Source organism: Vicia villosa, linkage group LG1 (genome assembly GCF_029867415.1).
Source record: "Vicia villosa cultivar HV-30 ecotype Madison, WI linkage group LG1, Vvil1.0, whole genome shotgun sequence".
Classification (NCBI taxonomy): Eukaryota; Viridiplantae; Streptophyta; class Magnoliopsida; order Fabales; family Fabaceae; genus Vicia; species Vicia villosa.
In genome coordinates, this window is record NC_081180.1 from 55,658,484 (window position 1) to 55,681,074 (window position 22,591).

A 22,591-nucleotide genomic window follows, 5' to 3' on the forward strand; every position below is an offset into this window, starting at 1 on the left:
CTAAATCTTTTTCCTCTTCTCTCCTTTGTCCATTTTCTGATTCTTCGATTTTATTACTAATCATATAATTGCTTCGAGGTTGTAATAGTAATTAGGATATTTTATTTCTCGCACTTTTATTTCCTGCATATTTTTTATTATGTAACTGCTAAGGGTTGTAATAGTTTTAATTAGGACTTTTACTTTCCGCACCTTCTTATTATGTATCTCTCCCAAAGCCATGTAATAGCGTAGGATTTAAATTTTCACTTTTACTTTCCGCACATATAAATTATAAACTGTTAGATGTATGCTAATTAGGGCGTGTATGGCAAGATAACTTAATTAACCTATAGCTAACCTAATTCAAAAGATAAATACTCGAACCTAACACACACACACACACACACACTATGTTTTTCAAACAAAACAAGACGAGCTAAGTAAACTAAGATCCCGTAGATAACTACGGATGAAAAGGGTGATAACACCTTCCCTTTTCATAACTTACCCCCCGATCTCAAACTCTTTTTTTTAGGTCTTTCCTGTACTTTTATACTTTTCCTAATAATTGGACAAAATAAAAGTCGGTGGCAACTCTTGCTATCCACACATTTTTAAATGTCAGTTCTCCCATCGAGTTACAATACTACTTGGAAAACTTACAGGGAGAAGAAATTGCTCGACCATGGAATGCTAAAAAGCTTAAATAATATTACAGTTAAGAGTCGAACACATCCCCGGTGAGAGCGCTCGAAATTACAGGTGCGGCCTAGGTACAAGCCTAGCACCTCATGTTGAAACGAAACGACAAGGGTCTGCTATTTTGATCGAGCAGACACTCGGTCCTTCGGGGGGGCACGTACACCGAGCATCCTCGTCGTAACAGTAAACCGATGGCAGATCGCCCTGCTCGCGAAGGGATCATTCACGCTGTAAAAAACGGACCCCAAGACAACGAGGCCTGAGATTCACCCCATCCGGACCCATGACTCTGGCAGTCAGCCAAGTTCCCCACATTTGACGACCTTATATCAAACCGAGCAAAATCCCTACCCCAAGTTGCGACCAACAGCATGTAAAACATAAATAGTAAAAAGAAATGAGAAACTTTTTATTAATTCATCAAACGGAGTACAAAAAACATAAACACAAGAAAGCTACATTAGACTTCTTGATTGTGGCGCAGGAACTCCTCCGATTTGATATACTGAAGATAATCTTCATCCCACTCAGAAATAGAATCGTGCTCCTTGGCAACACCCTTCTTCCCAGAAGAATTCGACCGGGTCGTCATGGCATGATTCCCTGTCGACCGGGGAGCAGCTTCGGGAGGCCCTCATTTATTCTTCATCGAAAAACGAGGCTGAGACGCTTTGGAAACCTTCTTGCTTTCGCAATTATCCATCACTACAAGGGAGATGAGAATAAGAAGCAGAAGACCCTAAAACCTTCCCTTTTATAGAGGAAAAGGAAAAAGGATACTAGCATAGATAATATCGAAAATGCATTTAATGCCTGAAGAAGCATGGGGAACGACATACACACATACCCATACATCGAACGTATAAACTACATTGGAAACTACACGCGCTATTAACTATCCAGGCAAAGAGTGGGCCACACCCTCCTCGGGCGAACAGTGAAAACAAAGTAAACGGGCAGAAACATATTGGAATTAAAAAACAAATAAAAAGGGGAAAACCCACAAATGTGCCCGACACTGAACTATCACGCCCGGGCCGGTGAATATTCATACATTACCAAAAAGGGGGGGCATACCCCCCCCCCCCCCCCCCCGAGAACAAGAAATCCAAAATGTTATGGCATTCATGCCAAACTGTTAACACAAAAAAAACAAAATACGACTAAACACCTTAAGCCATCTCATCCATTCGCACGTCCTGGCTTCCTTGGTCACCAGAATCCTCGGGGCCGCTCCCATCTCCGATACCCGGGGACACAATCTGACCATCCTCGACAGTGGAAGGGCCCGGTACCCTCGGTCACCAACTCCACCCCCGGATTCTTCAACTTCAGGTGGGCTATGGTAGAATTATGTGTCCTGAGCGGTAACCAAGCAGTCATCACCCAAGACCCGAATATAATTGACCAAATCCGCCTGAGTCTGGATAGCCCTCTCCCCATCAGTTTCGTCCTTCGCGGGCGCCATGAATCTCCGGAGAGCAGCTTCCTTCACCGCTGAAGTAAAGGCCAACTCATACAGAGTACGGATAACCAGGGCATGCTGCAAGCCGAAATCCCTCAAGGCTGCCTCCTTCTCGGCCAGAGCCTTGGCGCTAGTCCCCAAGTCGGCCCTTGCTGTGGTCAGTTCCTATTGTCGGGTAGTCAACGCCTCGTTGTGACTCTTCTCTAAAGCGGCCACGTTGCTCTTATAATCGTCCGTAATCTTCAACAACATCTACGCTGAATGGAGTGCAGATTTAGCATACAAAACGGCCAACTCGAGGACCCGCATGACCGAAGAAGCATCTTGATCCAGAATCCTCTACCGGGCCAAAGACTCCAACCCCTCGATATGAAGGGATTCATCCCGGGGGATAGTGAGAAAGGGGCCACCCTCGAAGAAGTTACGCTGGAGGAAGCAGGACGGAAGTTGGTACCGGTCGGACGCGTTCTCCTGGGTTAAATCCATGGGCTCCATAACATCCACCTGCTGCCGTTTATTCCGGATCAAGGCATCCGACTCGGGCTGTTGACGAGGAGGAGAAGGATGAACGATAGCGGGCGCAAGGGGATTCTGCTGGTCCATGGCCTGGAGGGGGGGACCCAACACCAGCCGAGGAAGACCAGGAGGTACCAGACCCAGTGGCCGGAGCAGGCTGCACGTTAGCCAGTCGACTACCGGCACCTCTCTTAGCCCTCTTGGCCTTACCTTGAACGAGTGTACGCATCCTGTCTTGCCGGGTAGCCACTGATCCTACAAAATCAGACAGACAGGAGATTAGTCAACAAAAAATTCGGCCAAACACTTAAGCGAAAAATAAAGATAAAGCGAGACATGTACCCAGAAGGGCCATGACGTCGTCAACCGAGTCACACTCAATTAATTCTTTAACATTCATATAACAAGGCTCCATTACTGGCTCCCCATCCTCACCGACCACCAGTTTCCCGGCCCGATACACCCTTTGCACCGGGGAGAAACTCTGCACGAAATCAGATAAAACCTTAAAATCATCTCGACCATCCTCGCCCAGCTCACCAACCCGAGTGATGAACTGGTCGGTGGAATATCCAAAGTGATCGTCCGACCATTGGAACCGAAACTTCGGTCTCCTCACCATCCTCGGGTCACCAATAGCGTTCCTGATCGGACGTCCCTGATGATCCAACATCAGTACACGGTCGAACACCGCGTCTTGAGCGGCTGTCGACTACGGTCGGAGAAGGAAGTAGAACGTCTTGAAGAACTTGATGGAGTCAGAGAAGGGCTTGAAGAGCTTCTTTGACTACTTCAGAGAGACCCAACCCCATCGGCCATGCTTCGTCTTACGCTTCACGGTGAAGCAGTAAAAAAACAACGAGACAATGGCTCCGATCTCAAGGTGTTGGCACGTAAGCTCGAACGCCTGGAGGAAAGCAATTGAATTTGGATGGAGTTGACTGGGCGCGAGCTCGAGGTGATTAAAGACAGAGATCTGGAAATCTGTAAAGGGCACCCGAAACCGCATCTCCCTGAAAATGACCTCGTACATTAGGATCAGATCGGGAGTGTAAACGTCGCACACCCGCTCGTCTTCACCGGGTACCGACACGACACAGTCATTTGCCGCCAAGTTTCCCTCCGGATCCACGTGCCCAACGACATCAGTATGTACATCGGAACTGTCCGTAGCAAAGTAAATTTCCGAGTTCAAAACCTCGGCCATCGCCCATTCATCCGCGGTAGGTTTATTTTGTGGGGACGGAGTAGTAGAGGAAGACGCCGAGCCGAAAGAAGCGCCTGATTATCCCCTGATTGGGCCATGATCACCTGAAAAGCATAAGAGACAAGTGAATTCGACAATTAAATCAAATCGACCCTTCCACCGCTAATCAAGTGAAAGGGCGTGAAACTGACCCGGAGACGAAAAATCCCCAAGCAGGCCCCTACTCGAAAAGCTGATCACCAAAAACGGAGATGAAAAACTTGTCGCAAACCCAGATTGTGGTTAAAACCCCACCAGATATTGCGTAGCAACAGTTGAGAAAACGCACGCATAGGGTGAATTCCAACCACAATCTGACGGTAAACTTAAATAACAGGGGCAAAGGCGCGATTCCTCACAAAGTGTCGCGGGTCAAAAAATCATCGCCACGAAATTGTATCGAACAGAGTCGCCACCAAATTTTATTTATTCCAATGGGAATGGGAAAATATTGATAAAACCCACAAATGAAATGAAATGGACAAAGATGGTCTTCGCAACCAAATTCAGGTTCGGGAGTCGGTTAAGTAAGGGGAAGGTATTAGCACCCCTTACCTCCATCGTACTCGATGGGACCCATTTAGTTATTCTTGTGATTTATGGTTAGCTTATTATTTACTTGCGTTCTAATTATTATATGGACAAGAAAGAAACGGGATTTGGGTTTTTTATTATTGTGCTCGCCAAGATGTTTGTATCTTGTGCCTACGTATTCCCTCGTGCAATGGGAAAGTCAGAGCGTTCGTAGTTCGAGGCTACGAAATTATGTTTTTTTTTTGTTAGTGTGCTCGCCAAGACATTTGAGTCTTGTGCCTACATATCTTCAATGGAAGAATCAGAGCGAATGTAGTTCGGAACTACGAATTTGTTAATTGATTTTACGGGTCTAATCGCACTTGGGCGGGAAAACAAGTTTTTTGAATGTGGTTCGCACTTGGGCGAGATTTGCACTTGGGCAAAGAAGAGATGAGTTTGAATTGAAATTGTTTTATGAAAAAGTGGAATTCAAGCATTCAAACAATGGCTTAACGGCCATCGCCTAAAATACTTGAAAGAACATTTGCTAAATTGAGCTTGATGAAGTTTTTTAATGGGATACAAGCATTCAAACAAAGGCTTAACGGCCATCGCCTAAATGCTTGAAAGAGCAACTTGTACAGGTACGTACAAACCCCTCTTGGGTGGTGAAAGAGATTGAAATGATGTAAATTTTGAGAAGTCCTTAATGAGATACAAACATTCAAACAAAGGCTTAACGGCCATCGCCTAAATGTTTTAGAACAACTTGTACAAGTACGTACAAACCCTTCTAATTTCATCCATTAGGACTCAACTCAATTTGATTGTAAAAAAAGCAAATTTTGATTGAAAAAAGGAACTTGGTATTGACCAAAGTTTGTTATGAAAAGATTCGCACTTGGGCGAGGAAAGGGATTCGCACTTGGGCGAAGAAAAGAACGATTTGATGAGTTGAAATTGTTTTTAGTGTTTAATAAAAGAAAGAGGCAAATCGAGTTTGAAATGAGTCCTTAATGGAATCTAAGCATTCAAACAAAGGCTTAACGGCCATCGCCTAAATGCTTTAGAACAAATTGTACAAGTACGTACAAACCCTTCTTTTCATCCATTATTGACAAAACTCGACTCGATTATTAAAACATTTTTTTGAGATTTTTGATTGTGACCAATGAAGTTTGAAAAAATGCTCGGTGTTGACCGAAATTTATTGAAAATTATTTGAGTGAGCTCGATGTTGGATCGAGAAAGTTTATTTGAATGAAAATTATTATTTTGAGGTTTTGAATTTATATTAAAGAAATAGCTAAACTAAAACTTATATTAAATTGAGATGGGGGTGTGAATTTGAGGAGGGGCGTAGGACCCTTGTGAGATTAAGCCCAAAGTTGTTTTGTTTTTTTTTTAAAAGAAAATGAATTCAGATGGGCCAAAACCTCCATGGTCCATTTACATATGAAGCATCGCATGAGGAGATTTAGACCAAACCGAGTCATGAAGATTCGGCCCAGATGGCCAAAATCTCTAAGAAACCTATCCACCTCTCTCAATCGCTCTCTCTCGGTGCTATCTCTCCGCTCTCTCGATTTCTTTCATTTGGAAAAAACAAATTGTACCAAACAAACTCACCGATTTCGCATCTCTCATGACTCTCGATGCTCTCTCTCACGGTCCAAACAACAACATCAAACATGACAAACAATATTAATACCCTTATCCCCACAAAACCCTAAATCCCCAATTCTCATTAAGATTCGGTGATTACATGTTACATGGAAGAATTTAAATGCAGAAGTTTAAACAACCTGATGGAACGAAACGGAAATCCAGGTACTTGCCTTGCTTGCTTCTTTTCCTTTGCTCTCTGATTCTTCTTCTTCTTCTTCTTTGTTTCTGGATCCGCGGTGTGTGTTGTTATGTTTGTCGTATGCGTTGAAGTTGTCTCCTGCGAAATGTTGTGTTATTGTGTTGTTCGTACAGATGAGTGTAGGTTAGCGGTTTTGTGTATGAATGGAAGGTTTGAGGTTATGGTGAGTTAGTGTTGTGGATGAGTGATTGAAGAGAGTCAGATTAGGTTGTGTGTTCTAAATTGAAGGGTTTATCTGATGAGGGTTTATGAGGGAGTATGGTTTGTGAGTTGGGATGATGGATTTGAATGAGGTTAAGCGAAGGTGTGTGAAAGGGAGTTTTGACGTTTGGTGTGTAGTTGAAAGAAAAGTTTAACAGAGGTTTCTCTTTTCGTTTTTCTCCCCTCTTCTATGTTGCTGAATGTCTGTTTATATAGAATATAAGATTAGGGTTTGGATGAAATTTGGGGGGAAATTTGGTGTAGTATTTGAACAATTGTGGCAATCTGTTTCTATGATTTTGTTGTGCAGGTTTGTGTGGCTATTTCTGTGCAAATATTGGTATCCTATATGCAGGTTTTGGACTATAATGGAGGCAGCAGGTTGGTGGAGCAGAGCAGCAATATGCAGGCTTTGAGCAGAATTTTTGTTGTCTTGCAAGGCTGGTGATAGTGGTCCGTCCGTTTCTGCTCTTGAAGAAACAACAACAACAATTCCTTTTTTTTTTATCTTTTATCGTTTTTTTTTTGTAATGGGCCCATTGTGGTGTTCTCAATAATTAATAAATAAATAAATGGAAACAAATCATATTTATGCAAGAATTATGTGGTCCTCTAATTTAAAATGATGAAACAATTAAATAAAAATTTAATTATTAAACTAATTTAAATAGATTTTTTTTAGAAAAGCAAACTAATTTATTAAAAGGTACATGACAACAAGAAAAGAACAAATGATAAAAAACGACTTCAACATGCAAGAAAATGAAATATAAGATGACTAGGATGCAAAAATTATTAATTGAAATGATGAGGAATGGATCGTGATTTTCATATTGATTTGAAATTTAACATGCAATGTGAATAGTGCAATTGAATTGATCGACGCTAATGCAAATGAATCAGATGAACAAAAACTTAGGTCAAAATTTAGGGTGCGACACAAAGTACCTACGATCTAGCTCTCATCGACGGTGAAAAACACTACATCTACCCCGCAAACCACCAACACTTCGCCAGAAACTAATTGTCAACCGCCCTAGAACTATCCCACCACATGCGTTTCTAAGTAAAGAACCTAAAAAACAAACAAGACGAAGGTTCGAACTTACTTGTGGAAGCCGGAAAGAGAATCTGAAGCGTGAAGCTTGAACGTTCGCGGAAGAGACAATGGAGAAGACTAAACCCTCTTGTGACGCGCACACTTGGACTAATGAGACAAAAGGGTCATCATGAACCCCTAAACCCTAATCACTAGGTCTGGAATCATCATGACTCATTAAATGCAGCGCAAAGCTCGTGGCTGCCACTCACATGTCACCTCTCATCCCAGTAGGCACCTGTTCCTCTCCCCGTCTAACGACCGTCCTCATCGGAAACTGTTGTTCTGCTCAACACTCTTTCGGTTAGCCCCTTCTGTCCGTCTGTGGTTACTTTAAGTCATCACTTCCACACCCAGAAGCAACGACTTGGGGGACTCCTGTTCTGGACTGGCTCAATGTTCCAATTGGCCCAACCCACTTTTTGGCAAAGGCGGCCCAATAAGAATTAGCCTAACTCATCAAGGCCACGAGGGTATGCTATTTATCCCACATTTCAAGCACGATTAGAGATCAGCCAGGCACGCGAAGATCCTATTCCCGGCTCTGGCTAGTGCTCCGGGCACGACTAGTCAGGACCTTGTCAAAGGTCCCCTATATCCTGGGCCAGAAATTACTCCCAAGCCCAAAAAGATAGAAGATCCATTTTGCCTCATGAACTCACAAATTCCAATACGTAAAGCTTAAGAGTGTAAAAGAGATGAAGTATGGCAGTTTTTATGATTGTGTCCGTTTGAGTTATCAATGCATAGTAAATATACAATGGTGTTTCTGCAAATATTATGGTTAAATAAACTTACACACTTAAAATGAAAAAACAATCATCTTTTTAATTAAAATCACAAAAAAAAAAAATCGGGCCTTTCGTAGTTAATCTGTATAAATCTTCAGTTACATTCCGAGAATAGCCAGCTCATTGGTGACAACTGTTTATTGTTTGGTTTTTTATCAATTTTAGGATTTAGTTATTTTTTTTCAAATTTTTTAGCGATATAAGTATTAGGTTAAAACTATAATATATTTAGTTAATGAAATTGTCATATTGATTTGAATGATGACTTTTTTCCAAATTATTATTTGATGTTATATTAAAAACAGTTTTTTACATATATTAAATAATTAAAATACAATATTCAATTATTAAAATAAATTTAATAATAAAATAAATAAATGTAATAATAATTTTTTTAATTAATAAAAAAATTATTATAAATTTATTTTTTTATTATTAAATTTATTTTCATAATTGAATATTATATTTTAATTATTTAATATGTGTTGAACCATTACATAATGGAATAAAAAATTAATTGATCAACTATTTTTCATTTTTCATTTTGAAACATTCATTTTTCATTTTGAAACATTCATTTTTCATTTTGAAACATTCATTTTTCATTTTGAAACATTCATTTTTCATTTTGAAACATTCATTTTTCATTTTGAAACATTCATTTTTCATTTTGAAACATTCATTTTTCATTTTGAAACATTCATTTTTCATTTTGAAACACAATGGAATAAAAAAATTAATTGATCAATTATTTTTTGTTGAACTGAACCATTACATAATGGAATAAAAAATTAATTGATCAATTATTTATCTTTTACCAGAATTTTATCACAACAGTAGTAGTGATAGACATAGACAATAGTACTTATGTAGTTCATGTTCGAACGGTTTGATTTTAATCAATATAAGCAAATCAGGAATATAACTCAAGTAGCTAAACAATAATCAAGTAGCTAAACAATAAGTGCAAGTAGTTTAACTATCCAAGGGGCTATTGGGATCACATCAACAACAAAAACTATTCATATAAAGTAAAAGAAAGTTTGTTTCAATATATTTCTGGGCTTCAGTTCTCCAAGGTGATGTAACATCAATAAATTTCAGATGCAAATTACCCATTTACACAAAATTAGATTCATCATCTGCCCATTGAAACACTTAAATTAAATAACACATCAAAAACCATATCATAAATAACTGATAAATCAAACTTTGGAGGAATTAGGAAAGCGATCAGAACCTGTCGGGATTCATAAATTACATCAAAAGTTAATCAGCGGATTGACAGACAAATGAATTTCTATCATCATCTCGCTATCCTCCCCCCTCATAAATTTGATATTCAGTAAACATAATCACAAAAAAAAAAAGACAACTGATTTTTAAAACAACAGATAACAAAAGCAAATCACTATAAATCGAAGTATAAAACTTGAAGTGTCAGAGCTCAGAACTTCTTAGAGGATTGCGCCATCATCGACTAGCTCCGGCACAGATTTTTTCATCACGGCTCAAATTGTTCATAACATAACTGAAATATAACACAATATCAAAATAGAATAAGACAATATTACACAGCACAGAGGAACTCGAAAGAATGGGCTGAAGAAGACGATAATGATGAATAACTAGAGGAATTTGAAGGTTATTTATAGGTGTAAAATAGGGTTTTATCAATATTAGGCGGAGACGGGACTAGGGTTTCACTCTGAAATGTATAACAAGGTAAACCAGTTGGGTCGGGTAGGTTTTGTATTTCATGAGCCCAACTGGTGATTGGGAAGGCAGGCCCGTAGTGTGTGTATCCTTTAAAATCATGTTTTTATTCAAATATTTTATAATTTTAAAATTAGATTGCATATGTGTGTGTATTAGTAAAAATAAATTATTAACCACTATGGATGATTTATTGAAAAAGTTTATTTAAGAATATTGTCTTTTGTAAAGATTAAATTATACTTCAATCATGTGAATATTCTGATTGGCTATCGATACCCTCGTCTAATCAAATATCACTATTCAATGATACATCATTTTTTACAATTATTTTATTTTAAAATAAAGTCAAATTTTAAATTAATTTATACTAAAGGTATCGGTACTCAATTACTTATCATGAGTATCTAAGAATTTATCATAAAGTAAATCGTTTTTAATCATTGTTGAAGACTTTATTTTTTCGTAAATTAAAATATATTAAAATATTTGATTGTGAATTTAATAGAGTTCATTGCATCAATTATCAAAAAATAATATTTGTTTATCATTATATTACTTATTATATGTGTAGATGAGTTTTTGCCGATGTTATTAAGGATCGAACGGTGTAATTTCAATTATGTTATACAATCGTTCGTTTTAATCAACTGAATCTTGTATCTCTTACAAGAAAGTCCATAGAAAATTATATGCCTTTGAACACTAGACAAAAGCATATACTACGAGAAGTGTACCGCATCATAGTCATCCCATATCATACACCCTAAAATGGTGCAGACACCACAAAGTCAATGGTCATCACACAAATAATTATTGTCAACCAAGGAAAGAAATAGAGTGTGTCATCCAAGAAGGCCATTTGAGAAGATATGTGTAGGAGAATCTCATAACCTCGGGCAAGAAAGGAAAAGGATCTAGAAGAAAGAAACAGTTGTGAACAAATTCGCCATATATTTAACGGTATTGCTAGAGAATTTTTGGGAGGTGGTGAGTCGATCATTTCACTAAGATGTTGTTGGAATCCTATCCCATGAGGATTGTAACACCCCGAATTCAATTAAATTATTTAATTGAATTTAGTTGCATTTTATTTAATTATTAAGTGATTTATATGCATTTAATAAATATGTGGTGAATATGTGTGTTATGTGTTATTGATGGGTGTTGGTGGGAGAATAGATAATGTTAGACATTATTTATAATTTAGTAATTTTGAATAATCGAATTAATAGACAAAAAATACAATAGCGAGATTTAGGTGGGAAAATAGAGTTTGGAGAAAATAATTATAAAATAAGAGGAATGGTGGAAATAAAGAGTAAATAATAAAATAAAAATAAATTTTAAGTTGGGAGGGGTGAAATAGGAATAACATATTTCGCCCTCCCACTCTTTTAAATAGAATAGAGTGGGGGTTGAGAGACTTTTACCATTCGTAGAATCGGAAGAAATAGAGAAAATGAGGCAAAGGCAAATAGGAGGCTAAGGGCTTAAGGTAAAAAGAATCCACCATTATTGTAGTGTTTTTGTTGGAATTTAAGGTAAGGGGAGATTACTCTACTATGGGTGTATATTGTATGAAGGGTAGAGAGGGATCCTCACCCTCCTCTAGGTTGAATTCTCATTGTTGTATGTTATGAGTACTTGATTGTGAATGTGTGAAATTCGTGTCAATCACCATGTTAATATATAATTTTGTGTTACGTTATATGTTGATTTTTATACATGTTGTGTTGATATGAGTTTTAGAGTTTTGAATCTAACCTTGAAAGCTATGAAAAGTGATTATTTTGATGTGTTAAGTGATAGATAGATGTTGTTTAGATAGTATATAATATGAATCTATGTATTTATGATCGAATTGGGTGATTCGGGGTTGAAATCGAAGCTTGGAATGAGCTCTAATAGTGAAAATCGCGTTTTTTATTTTTGTTGTTTTGGGCGTCTACACTTAGTCCCAAAAAGATAGGCTTAGCCCCAAAAAGCTAGGCTTAGCGAGGATAACTGTGCAAAATTTTCATTTTTTGAATCGGTTTCGCGATAGAGTTCTGATTTTGGCGAGTGTTGGTACAGTTAGGCGTTGAGTAACACAAGTTGGCACTGTTTGATGTTAATTGATAAATTATTATCATGATGAAATGGTAGTTGAGTTGATTATGGAAATCGTGTGTTATGTATCAAACCATAAATGTTGTATTGAACTGTGTAGTTCAGAAGAGTTGATTATTTGAATGTTGTATTGCATGTTGTACATGGTTCAAAGTGGGATCATTGGTGAATGTTGCACCTAAATGTTGTTGCACTATCATTGCATCATATGTGTCGTTGTTGTGACGTTATGAGTTGTTAATTTAGAAGTGTTTGGAGTTCGAAGAGGGGCCTGGTTTGAAGAGGGGTCGTCGGAAGTGGACAAGATCGGTAACATAACTCTGATGTCCAAATTGATACCACATGCATATAGGATTAAGGTGTTGTTACATTGCATACATGTTCACATTGTGATTTAATGATTGTGGTGTGAATGAATTATCTGTTTGATACTTGTTGTTGTTTATGATACCTTTCCTGGTCATTTGCAGCACTAATATAATCAAGCATATTCTCACCCCCCCCCCCCCCCTTCGTTTTTTGTTTGTGTGTGGATGTACGTTGTGCCCATATACTTAAGAACAGGAGTAATAGTTGATGTGAATGGGAGGATTATTGTAAAGCTTCCTCGTTTATCATTTTTAGTTTATCGTTTTAGTTGGTTAATGCTCTGATTATGTAACATCGAAAACAAGGTGTTTCATTTGTTTTTTTGGTTTAATCATTGTATTATGTTGTTTCAATTAAGGTTTTTTCAAATTGATGAGATATTTGAAGTTTATGTTAGTTATTTGAATCCCGTTGTGAGTTATCATTTCTAATTGAGGAGTTTTGAAATTTATTTGAAAAGTATGCATGTTATGTTGAGTATCATCCTAAAATGATGATTTTATTCTTTTAAATTAAGAGTTGGAGTTTTAGGGTGTTACATAGTGGTATTAGAGCAGGTCGGTCCATCCGGCCAGGTTTTTTGTAATGTTATATGTTCCCTAGTATGCGACAAGTGTATAAACATTATCGGTGCAATGTTTCTTCTAATGGTTGTTTGTTGGTGTGCAGAAATATGGTTGGAGGAAGAGACGATGAGCGATTGCTAATGCTTTGAAAGTGATGGCTCAGATGCTTCAGGGTCAGCAAAATCATCAAGGTACAGATGATGAATTTTGTGGTTTGGGGAAGTTTCGAAGGAACAATCTACCTACCTTTTAAGGGCATATATGATCTTAAAGGTGCTCAGGCATGGCTCAGAGAGATCGAGAAGATTTTTCGAGTGATGGCTTGCACTAATGCTCAGAAAGTGTTGTTCGGTATTCATATGGTGTCTGAGGAGGCCGAAGAATGGTGGAATAATGCACGTTATGGAATGGAAGTTATAGGCATATAAATCACCTGGGTTTTGCTCAGAGATGAATTTTTAGAGAAGTATTTCCCAATGGACGTGCGCAGTAAGAAAGATATCGAGTTCCTGGAGCTAAAAGTAAGGGTATTATTGAGAAGAAATGGAAAGACCGTAATAGCGGGAAGCCTTATGGGAATCTAATTAATAAGGGGAAGTAGAAGGCTGATAAAAAATCCACAAGTGGGAAAGAGAAAAGTAGGGGAGGAGCGCATCCTTCTATGAGAGATGCTACAAGTGTGGAGAGACTGGTCACTGTATTTCTGAGTGCAAGAGCACGACTGAGAATTGCTTCAAGTGTGGGAGGCCAGGTTATCGTGCTGCTGAGTGTAAAAGTAACATCCTCACTTTCTATAATTATGGTGAACATGGTCATATTAGTACTCACTCTCAGAAACCAAAGAAGGCATCGACTACTGCTGCTCCGACTAATGGCAGAGTGTTTGTTTTGAGTGGCATATATGTCTTGAAATCATTATGCCTCATAGTCATTGCTTGAACTCATATTTTCCCAATGAATTGCTCTTGTTTTCCAACCAAGATTATGTCCCATTTTCGCTCATCGAGCTCAAATTATCCTAATGAATTTGGCTTATCTTTGGCTTCTTGGTCTTTGGATCGTATACTTTCCCTAACTGGGCAGTTGATCATTTTTCTTTGCTTTTACATCTTTTAACCTAAAAAATTCAAAAAGATATAAAACAAAATCAATACATACTTATCTAGATAATTTTTAATTAAGCATAAGTAAGTTAATAAGCGTGTGGATATAATAGTGATAAATAGGTAAAGTACACATTTATCAACCAACATACTAATGCACTTGAAATTATGGACGGAGTTGGAATCTTTGACTCAAAAGAAGACATTGAGAAATAAAGCTCAACTTGTTAGATAGCTTGTGAAGTTGGATTAGTATAACGATAAATTATGATCGAAAATCTAAATACCTTCAAAGATATTGTAAATTAGTTGACAAAAAGTGAAATGAAGATAGATGGTGATTTGTAAACACTTGTATTTAGTTATTTGTTTGAGAGTTAAGACACTCTAATTGTCAATCTAATTAACTCAACTCAAAACGAAAGTATTAGTATGGATGGTGTTAAAGGAAGAGGTAAGAATCAAGAAAAATGTGTTCATGAAAATTCCTATGATCCAAGTCTCTTACTATACTCAATTGATACTATTGTGACAAACTAGACCACATAAAATCTAAGGTTCGATTCATAAAGAATGATCAGTAAGTTGGGACCATTCATCTTCAGTAGATTGATCCTAAGAAAAATAAAGATTTAACCACTGAAGCAGCCTCAGGCTAACAATATTTTTTTTTATAAAAGTATACTATTATCTAAATGTTATATATGATTACTATTAGATAATTGACTCAGGTGTATCCATCTACGTTACACCCGTGAATAATTTTTCTCATTATCTCAGGTTTACCAAAATAGTATCACATTGTTTGAGAATCGAGGCCTATGGTAGTTTATATACAACACCCAAACTCCTCAACTTAACAAGTAGACTTATATAAAGAATAAAGTTTGAGGGATCTCACACTCAAAGAAAACACTACACCGTATTGGTAGTGGCGCAGACTTGAGGTTGATTGGTACATAACATTGGTGCGGTCAGTGGAAACTCAATGTTCATATATTGCCCCTTAGCCTAGACTGCGAGACAACTGTTCTGAGTTGACCAAAATATCTTACATTGCTAGTAAATTGAGGTTAAGGATAGTTTATATACAACACCTCAACCCAATGAGGCGTCTTTTCTAAAAGACAGTCGTGAGAGTTCTCACACCCATAACGAACAATATCTTCTATAGCTAGAGTGACACATTGTTGAGGTCGACATTTATAATACACTCGTCATGCTAGAAAGAAGAATTTAATATTGTGAAGATAAGAGAATCATATCACAGCTAAGATCGTTCTCAACGGTAAAATAACCCTAATTAGAGAGAATGCCACTAACCATATTTTGAGGTAGTAAATGAAAACTCAATAAAAGAAAGGCTCCATGTACAATATACAAGGATAGACAAATAAAAAAAATATCAATGTTTCTCAATACACGAGAAACAAGGTAAGGCACAAATGGCTAGGCCACAGAAGTGAGAAAGGTTAACATAAAGGAGAAAACACCCGAATCCAACACTTGAATTATTTGAAGATCGAGCAAGAGACAAGAAACATAAAGAGAAAACACTTGAAGCCTTGTTGATCTTCTCATGTGAGATTCTTGTTCTATCTCATTATCCTCCGTCATTTTCTTACCATGCATTGCCTCGTGTTGTTTTGTATGAGAAGGTCACCAACGTAGAGTTGGTTTTGAAAATAAAGATATAGAATAAGGGTAGAGGAATTGCCAGTGCCACTAAGCCACTTTTCATTCCAAACAGGAATGTTCCATCACCTATAACACCATCTAATAACTAAATATTTTTTATACACCCTGTTACAAACGTTTCATTCGTAGCTACACATTCTTTTTCATTCCAAACCGGTTGTTTGTTAAACCATATCTTGTCATTTTCAAATATGCTACATCTCATCGTGAGTGTGTCAATTGAAGAAACTCGTAAACGTACTGCTGTTTTCGTGACTTTAGATTTAAAAATAATTTCCACATCAAAAAAAAGATTCATTCTCCATCCGTGCATGGTCAATTTCACACAAACCATATCTCAAGAGACCAAAGATATATTTAAAATTTTATTATTTATAAAGATAAAGGTCCACTACATGACATTTAAAATTGAAACCAAAATGATATACTAGGCGTAATCGAGACCTGAGTAAAAATGAAATGAAAAATAGATACGCCTATAATTAACAACATTTATTGATTGAAATTAATTGCAAACCGCAATTTAAATTCTTCACTGAAAAATACTACTGACAGAACTATCGTCATGAATACGCCAAATAGTTTCACCCAACAGGTTTGCTACGGTAAGAATAGTTAACTGAGGGAAATAGTTCTTCTCTGAAACTGGAATGGTATTGGTAATTATCACCTCTTGAAATAAGCCACTCGATAGCCTCTCGATTGCAGGAGGGCTGCAAATATATAACATAATAAGATTTCAGTTTCATACGTAATGCAAAATATAAGCTCCTAGATACATATATTTAAGAGCGCAGCGTCAATGATGAACATAATAACCCTCGATTTTGGAATAATGCTTGACAACTTAAGCAGTATGTAAGCTAATTGAAATTGAAGAGCATTGTATAAAATAGTATAACATGCTTCTCCCACTATACTAGGGGATCAAAATAACGAGACTAAGAAGAAATGAGCGCAATACCTGAAAACACCATGAGTGCAACAAGCATAAACTTCCCTAGCTCCCTCTTCATGTAATAGTGCCGCACCCTTGGCAATGGTTCCTGAGATCCAAAATAACAAACAAATATCAGTCAATAAAAGGACAAACAGTATATAAAAACATCATGTCTATCGTGCTTTCCTACGCAAGAATGAGGAAACACCACAAATCTTTATTATGGAAATGAAAACTGAACCTGTCAAGTAGCAACCAACAGGCAAATGCAATGGATAGAATCATAAAGTGATTGTAAATCTCAATTATTGTCTTAAGATACCTTTAACTATTTAATAATTAAATCCAATCTCTAATGCTGTTAGAATGAGGAAAGAGAAGTAAAAAAGGAAAGCATGCTAATGGAATGAATATTAGTGGAAAATGAAACGATTGTAAGTAAAAAGGAAATGAAAAGGAAAGAAAAATATGCAGTAGGGAAATGACATAAATATCCCCGCGATAAGATGGAATATTATATATTTTAACATAAAACAAGCGACCCCGGGTAGAATAAAACAAAGCTATATAAAAATGAAATGGAATGATAAGGGGTGGAAAATGGGGCATGCCTGCTCCGCCGAAAAATCGGGCAGGCGGGCAAATTAGGGAGGGCGAGGCGGAAAACTTGGCTTGACCTACCAAAAAGGGCGGGGCGGACCGGCAGGCTCTACCACCCCTAAAGCCTAAAAGTAATAATAAGTCATGTCGGCCCTGTTTATGCCCACACTCACACTCGCCAAAAAAACGGGGCAGGCAGGCAAAGTAGAAGGTCAGGCCAGAAACTTTAGCTTGACCCATCAAAAATGATGGGCCCTGCCTGTTTTGCCACCTCTAGGAATGATATTAGCGCATTAGGCGGTAATGATAAAGCAAATTAATTGAAAAAAAAAAAAAGGCACAATGTATTAATCAGAGAGGACCATTTTGTCATTTCCTGAATTGCATGTCAGTTTTTTACTTTCTTCTTAGTTTTGGTGGAAAAATTTTGGACATGGGGCCCACAGAAATCAAGCCTTCTTTCACTTCGCACAAAACAGCCAAAGGATGGAATCCTGTTTTCCCAAAAACTTTATTTCCTTTGTTCTTTCTATCCACTCACTTCCATTGAAACCAAAAATGTGTTAAGTTTCATTAAGCAATTTTTTATAAGAATAAATGATTTCTTAAATCCTGATGCAAATCAGTTAGAAATATAGAGCACCAACATAATGCTACAGAAACTTTAGGCGTACCAGCCGTGTCAATCATATCATCCACCATTACAGCAACCTTTCCTTTTACATCACCAATCAGATTCATCACCTGCGATAGAAACATAAGACACATAAATAAACTTAATGATCCACATAGTTATTGTAACCCTCTAGAATACTGTAACTCCTGTAAGACAGATTAAGCCCCTGAAATCAAAACACTAAACAACAATGTAACTTATTGTGATCGATCAATCTCTCTAGAGCTTGAATCCTCATAACCTTATTTTGATCAAAACACTAAACAACAATGTAACTTAATGTGATCGATCGATTCCTCTAGAGCTAGAATCCTCATAACCTTGTCAAAATCAAATAAACGGGACAACAGTGCGAAAGTGTCTTGTATAAGGACCACGACATTCTAACTGATTCCAATATACTAATTATAACAACCTAGAAGAACAATAAATGGTATGCAAACCAAATAAAGCTAGAAATATTAGAGATGTCACTGTAAATTACATAATAGCATAGTCATAAAATACCCCACCTATGCACCTCATGTAAGACCATTCTTACGTATTACAACCCTCGATTGAGCAAACCCAATAATACAGTAAGGAAGCATCTTTCATATGACCTTCTATCTTTTGCAGGTAAAATTTAACATTGTACACACCAAATAAGTATTACCAATAGCCACAACAGCCGGTTAAGTTAAGCGTAGCCAAGTGTACCAGCAAAGGAAAACTTATTTATGTAGTTATAGATAATTACCATCAATAAAAATCAACTAAACGATGTTTGAAAACTATGATTGCTTATGTAAACGGCAATTCCAAAAGATATATTTCAAAGGATAATTCACAGATTTTGTGCCAGGTATTACCTCAGCAACATTGTGTCCATGGCGCCTTTTGTCTACAATAGCCAAAGGTGCATCAGACAACTTCTTCGCAAAAGCACGTGCTCTTGCAACACCACCAACATCAGGGGAAACAACCACCAAGTCATTTGAACTTATCGTCTTACTAGCAAGATAATCAAGAATCACAGGCTAGTGGACACAACATACACAACATCATCAGAAAACACATCAAATAAACAAACTACAACAAATTCATAGCTAGTAATAATTTACCTGACAATGCACATGATCCACGGGAATATCAAAGTAACCCATAGACTGCCCTGAATGAAGATCACAAGCAAGAACACGATCCGCCCCAGCTTTGGTAATCAGGTTCGCAACAAGTTTAGCTGCAATCGATTCACGCCCTTGAGTCTGTTAAACAAAACAAAACAAACCAAAAAAAAAAAGCTCTATATAAATCCCTCAGGAAACCAACAAAATTAAACATTTCTGGTATATATATAGATATACTTGCCTTTCTATCAGCTCTAGCATAACCAAAATATGGAATCACAGCGGTGATGTTTTTGGCGGAAGCTCTTCGACAAGCATCGATCATTATCTGAAGCTCCATGAAATTCTCATTAGCAGGAGGGCATGTTGGTTGTATAAGATACACATTACAACCTCTAACACTCTCTTGTAACTGGACATAGATTTCACCATCCGCAAATCGCTTTATCGAAACTTTTCCAAGCTCCAAACCCATATACCTAGCAATTTCCTAGTTGAAGCAACACAATAATTTCATTAAAAAAAACTAACTAAACTATACATTAAAATGAAAGTAAAGAAAAATGGAAGTACAGTACCTGAGAGAGTGCAGGATTGGCGGTACCGGAGAACAGTTTCAACTTGCTACCGTTTCTATTAACTGTTTTCTCAGTTTTTGCAGACTCCATGAACTTGGGTAGAACGGGAACAATCGGTTTCCCGTTAAGTAAATTCGAAGCTTCAGACATATCACATTTCTAACGAGAATAAAAAATAAATAAAAAACATAAAGTGTAAGTAATAATATAATAATATAAAATAATATAACAAAAGAAAGAGAAAGAGAAAAAGGAAAATGAAACAGTACCACGCTATTGAACGCGACGGTTCGAGTGCGGGGAAGGTCAAGAAAACCTAATGTTCGGACGGTGGAGGCGCCGGTGAAGATAGAGGAGGAGGAAGAAGTGAAAGGCATGGTTGATGACGACGTGTGTTGAACTTGGAAGAGTGATGAAGCCATGTGTTCAGGAACAACAACACGTGTCACGGTTAGGGTTTGTGTTCTCAGAGAGAGAGAGAGAGAGAGAGAGAGAGAGAGAGAGAGAGAGAGAGAGAGAGATTTAAAGCAGATTTGAAGCAGAAGAACAGAGCGATTCTAGAGCTCTGTTGTTGCTTGTGGCGGGTCTGGGGTTTAACACGCGAGAGTGAGGATTCGGATTTTAATGTGTTGGATCTCTGTACGATGTCGTTTTAATATAAATTTTTTTTAATTCTTTTTTTAAGGAAAAAACGATTATATAATTTATTTCCATTGCTTGATTTTTTTTTTATAAATAAATTTTTTATATAATAATAATAAAATCAATTTTCAGTCAAAAACTAAAATGCCAGAAAATCAATTTACTAGAAAGAATCAATTTACCAGAGAGAAGGGGGAGGAACTTCTCTTTTTGGTAATGAAACATTTATTATAATACATATTCTTTTTTATTTTAGGTTTGTTTGTTTCATATACATGCATTTAATTTACACTTTCTACATAAGAACGTGACGATATTTGTTTGTATGAATTGTGCTATTTTGGGTTATACAAAATTTTAATCGTTCTTATAATTTGTTCATTGTATTTATTTTGAAAAAAAGGTATGTTTTTTGTTTTAAGGATAAGGTCCACCTATATCATTTTTCCAAAATGAATATATTCAGATTCATCCACTAAACACTACTAGTTTGAATTTTGATATTCTCTTGCCTTTTTCTTTTTGGTTTTGACATTCCCTTTTTTATTCAAGGAAGAAATTATATATATACACTCACCTAAAGTTATTAGGTTTGAATGTTTAAATATTAATATTATGTATATAATAATTTTGGACTTATATTTTAAAGTGAAATAATATCTGTATATATACATGCATTCTCATATACTAATATATTTTCTTTATTTAATTACAATTTTCTCTATATTTTCTAAACCAAATTTTTATTATTTTATTAAAAATACAAGGTTTCTTATTTTTCAGTAATTTTGAATTATTCAATCAATATAAATATAATTAAATATCTATAAATATTATTTATTTACAAGTTAATTTTGATATATAATGAAATAGAAATTAAAATACAAATGCCTATACTTTTACATTTTGAATGCATTAACTTTGACTAGTAGTAAAATAACCTTGAAAGAATTAGAGACACACCCTACCTCTGTTTGTGTTTATGTGTCGATGAGACGTTAGAATATTTGTCTCTAGTTTGTTAAGGAATATATTCATCTCTATCTAACTAAAATCTAGCACAAATTATTTTTGTAAATTAGTGTAAATTTGCTATTCTTATTTATAAGTGGAAAGTGTTGTGTTTGTGACATCTATCTCTAATCTAGTCTTTCATTGCTATAGAGACAAATTAAATAGTTTATCATATGAATACCAACGTTTTTTTCTTATACTATTATGAATATCTAATCATTAGTGTGTTTTGGTCCTATTTTTGTCCGTACACAAAGGGACAAACACCATTAAAAACCACACTCACAACTTTAATGTTTTAGATTTGAATTTATAAAAAGACATTCAATAATTAATATCAACATTATCAAGTGTCAGTGAATGGGCGTGGCAAAATCGACCTAGTCCGTTGACCAAGTCCGTTTTCCCCACACTTTTCTCTAATATGTCTGTTCTATTTTTTGTGGGCATTTGCGGACACAAGTATTTACATAATTTTTTTAAGGGTTAAATATGTTTCTGGTCCCTGTAAATAATCCAAAATCTTGTTTTAGTCCCTATAACATTTTCGTTCAAAGAATGATCCTCATAAAGTTTTCCGTCTCCAATTTTGGTCTCTGCCGTCAACTTTAATTAACGGAAGCTGACGTGGCACGCCACGTGGAAGACAGCCGGGCAAAATTTTAAAACGCATTAGATTGAGGGGGGTTTAAACCTCCGCCAAATAAACCCAGAAAATTTTAAAAACAAAGTTCTCACAGACATTTCATCAAACACCTTAGATGCATCATTTAAAATTGTAAATTCATTAACAAAATCCATTAAATGCTTTTCAAATCAGATAACTTGTATGCATAATGAGCCTTGAGCATCATTGATAGGTAAGGCTCGCTGTTTGGCTCATAAAATCCATGCAACATCTTCACTAGAATGCTTTTTGAATCAGCTCCACTTAAACTTTCTAGAACATCCAAAGCCGCCTCCCTGTCAGTCAACATCTTCCCTAGCAACTACAATTGATCCTCTTGCAATGCCAAAAGCGCCTCATCTTTTACTCCTAATGTGGACAGCAGGGATATAATCTCTCGATTAAGAAAACACGGC

At 36.6% G+C, this 22,591-nt stretch overlaps 1 protein-coding gene and 3 non-coding genes across 4 annotated transcripts; all 4 read right to left on the reverse strand.

The window, feature by feature from the left end:
- Positions 1-9,443: 9,443 nt before the first annotated feature.
- On the reverse strand, positions 9,444-9,536 carry LOC131645504 (small nucleolar RNA Z101). Its single transcript, XR_009297121.1, has one exon. It is a non-coding gene; the product is annotated as a small nucleolar RNA Z101 (small nucleolar RNA).
- A 78-nt stretch (positions 9,537-9,614) lies between these two features.
- LOC131645545 (small nucleolar RNA snoR14) lies at positions 9,615-9,700 on the reverse strand. Its single transcript, XR_009297153.1, has one exon. It is a non-coding gene; the product is annotated as a small nucleolar RNA snoR14 (small nucleolar RNA).
- Positions 9,701-9,828: 128 nt separating this feature from the next.
- LOC131645533 (small nucleolar RNA U61) lies at positions 9,829-9,898 on the reverse strand. Its single transcript, XR_009297141.1, has one exon. It is a non-coding gene; the product is annotated as a small nucleolar RNA U61 (small nucleolar RNA).
- Positions 9,899-16,420: 6,522 nt separating this feature from the next.
- LOC131638453 (ribose-phosphate pyrophosphokinase 1) lies at positions 16,421-20,458 on the reverse strand. Its single transcript, XM_058909018.1, has 8 exons — positions 20,122-20,458; positions 19,853-20,011; positions 19,516-19,764; positions 19,269-19,412; positions 19,017-19,184; positions 18,164-18,233; positions 16,914-16,995; positions 16,421-16,662 (listed from the first exon to the last, which is right to left on the reverse strand). Exons 1-8 carry the CDS (start codon positions 20,272-20,274, stop codon positions 16,482-16,484), a joined length of 1,206 nt encoding a protein of 401 aa, XP_058765001.1. The 5' UTR covers positions 20,275-20,458; the 3' UTR covers positions 16,421-16,481.
- Between the last annotated feature and the right edge of the window lie 2,133 nt (positions 20,459-22,591).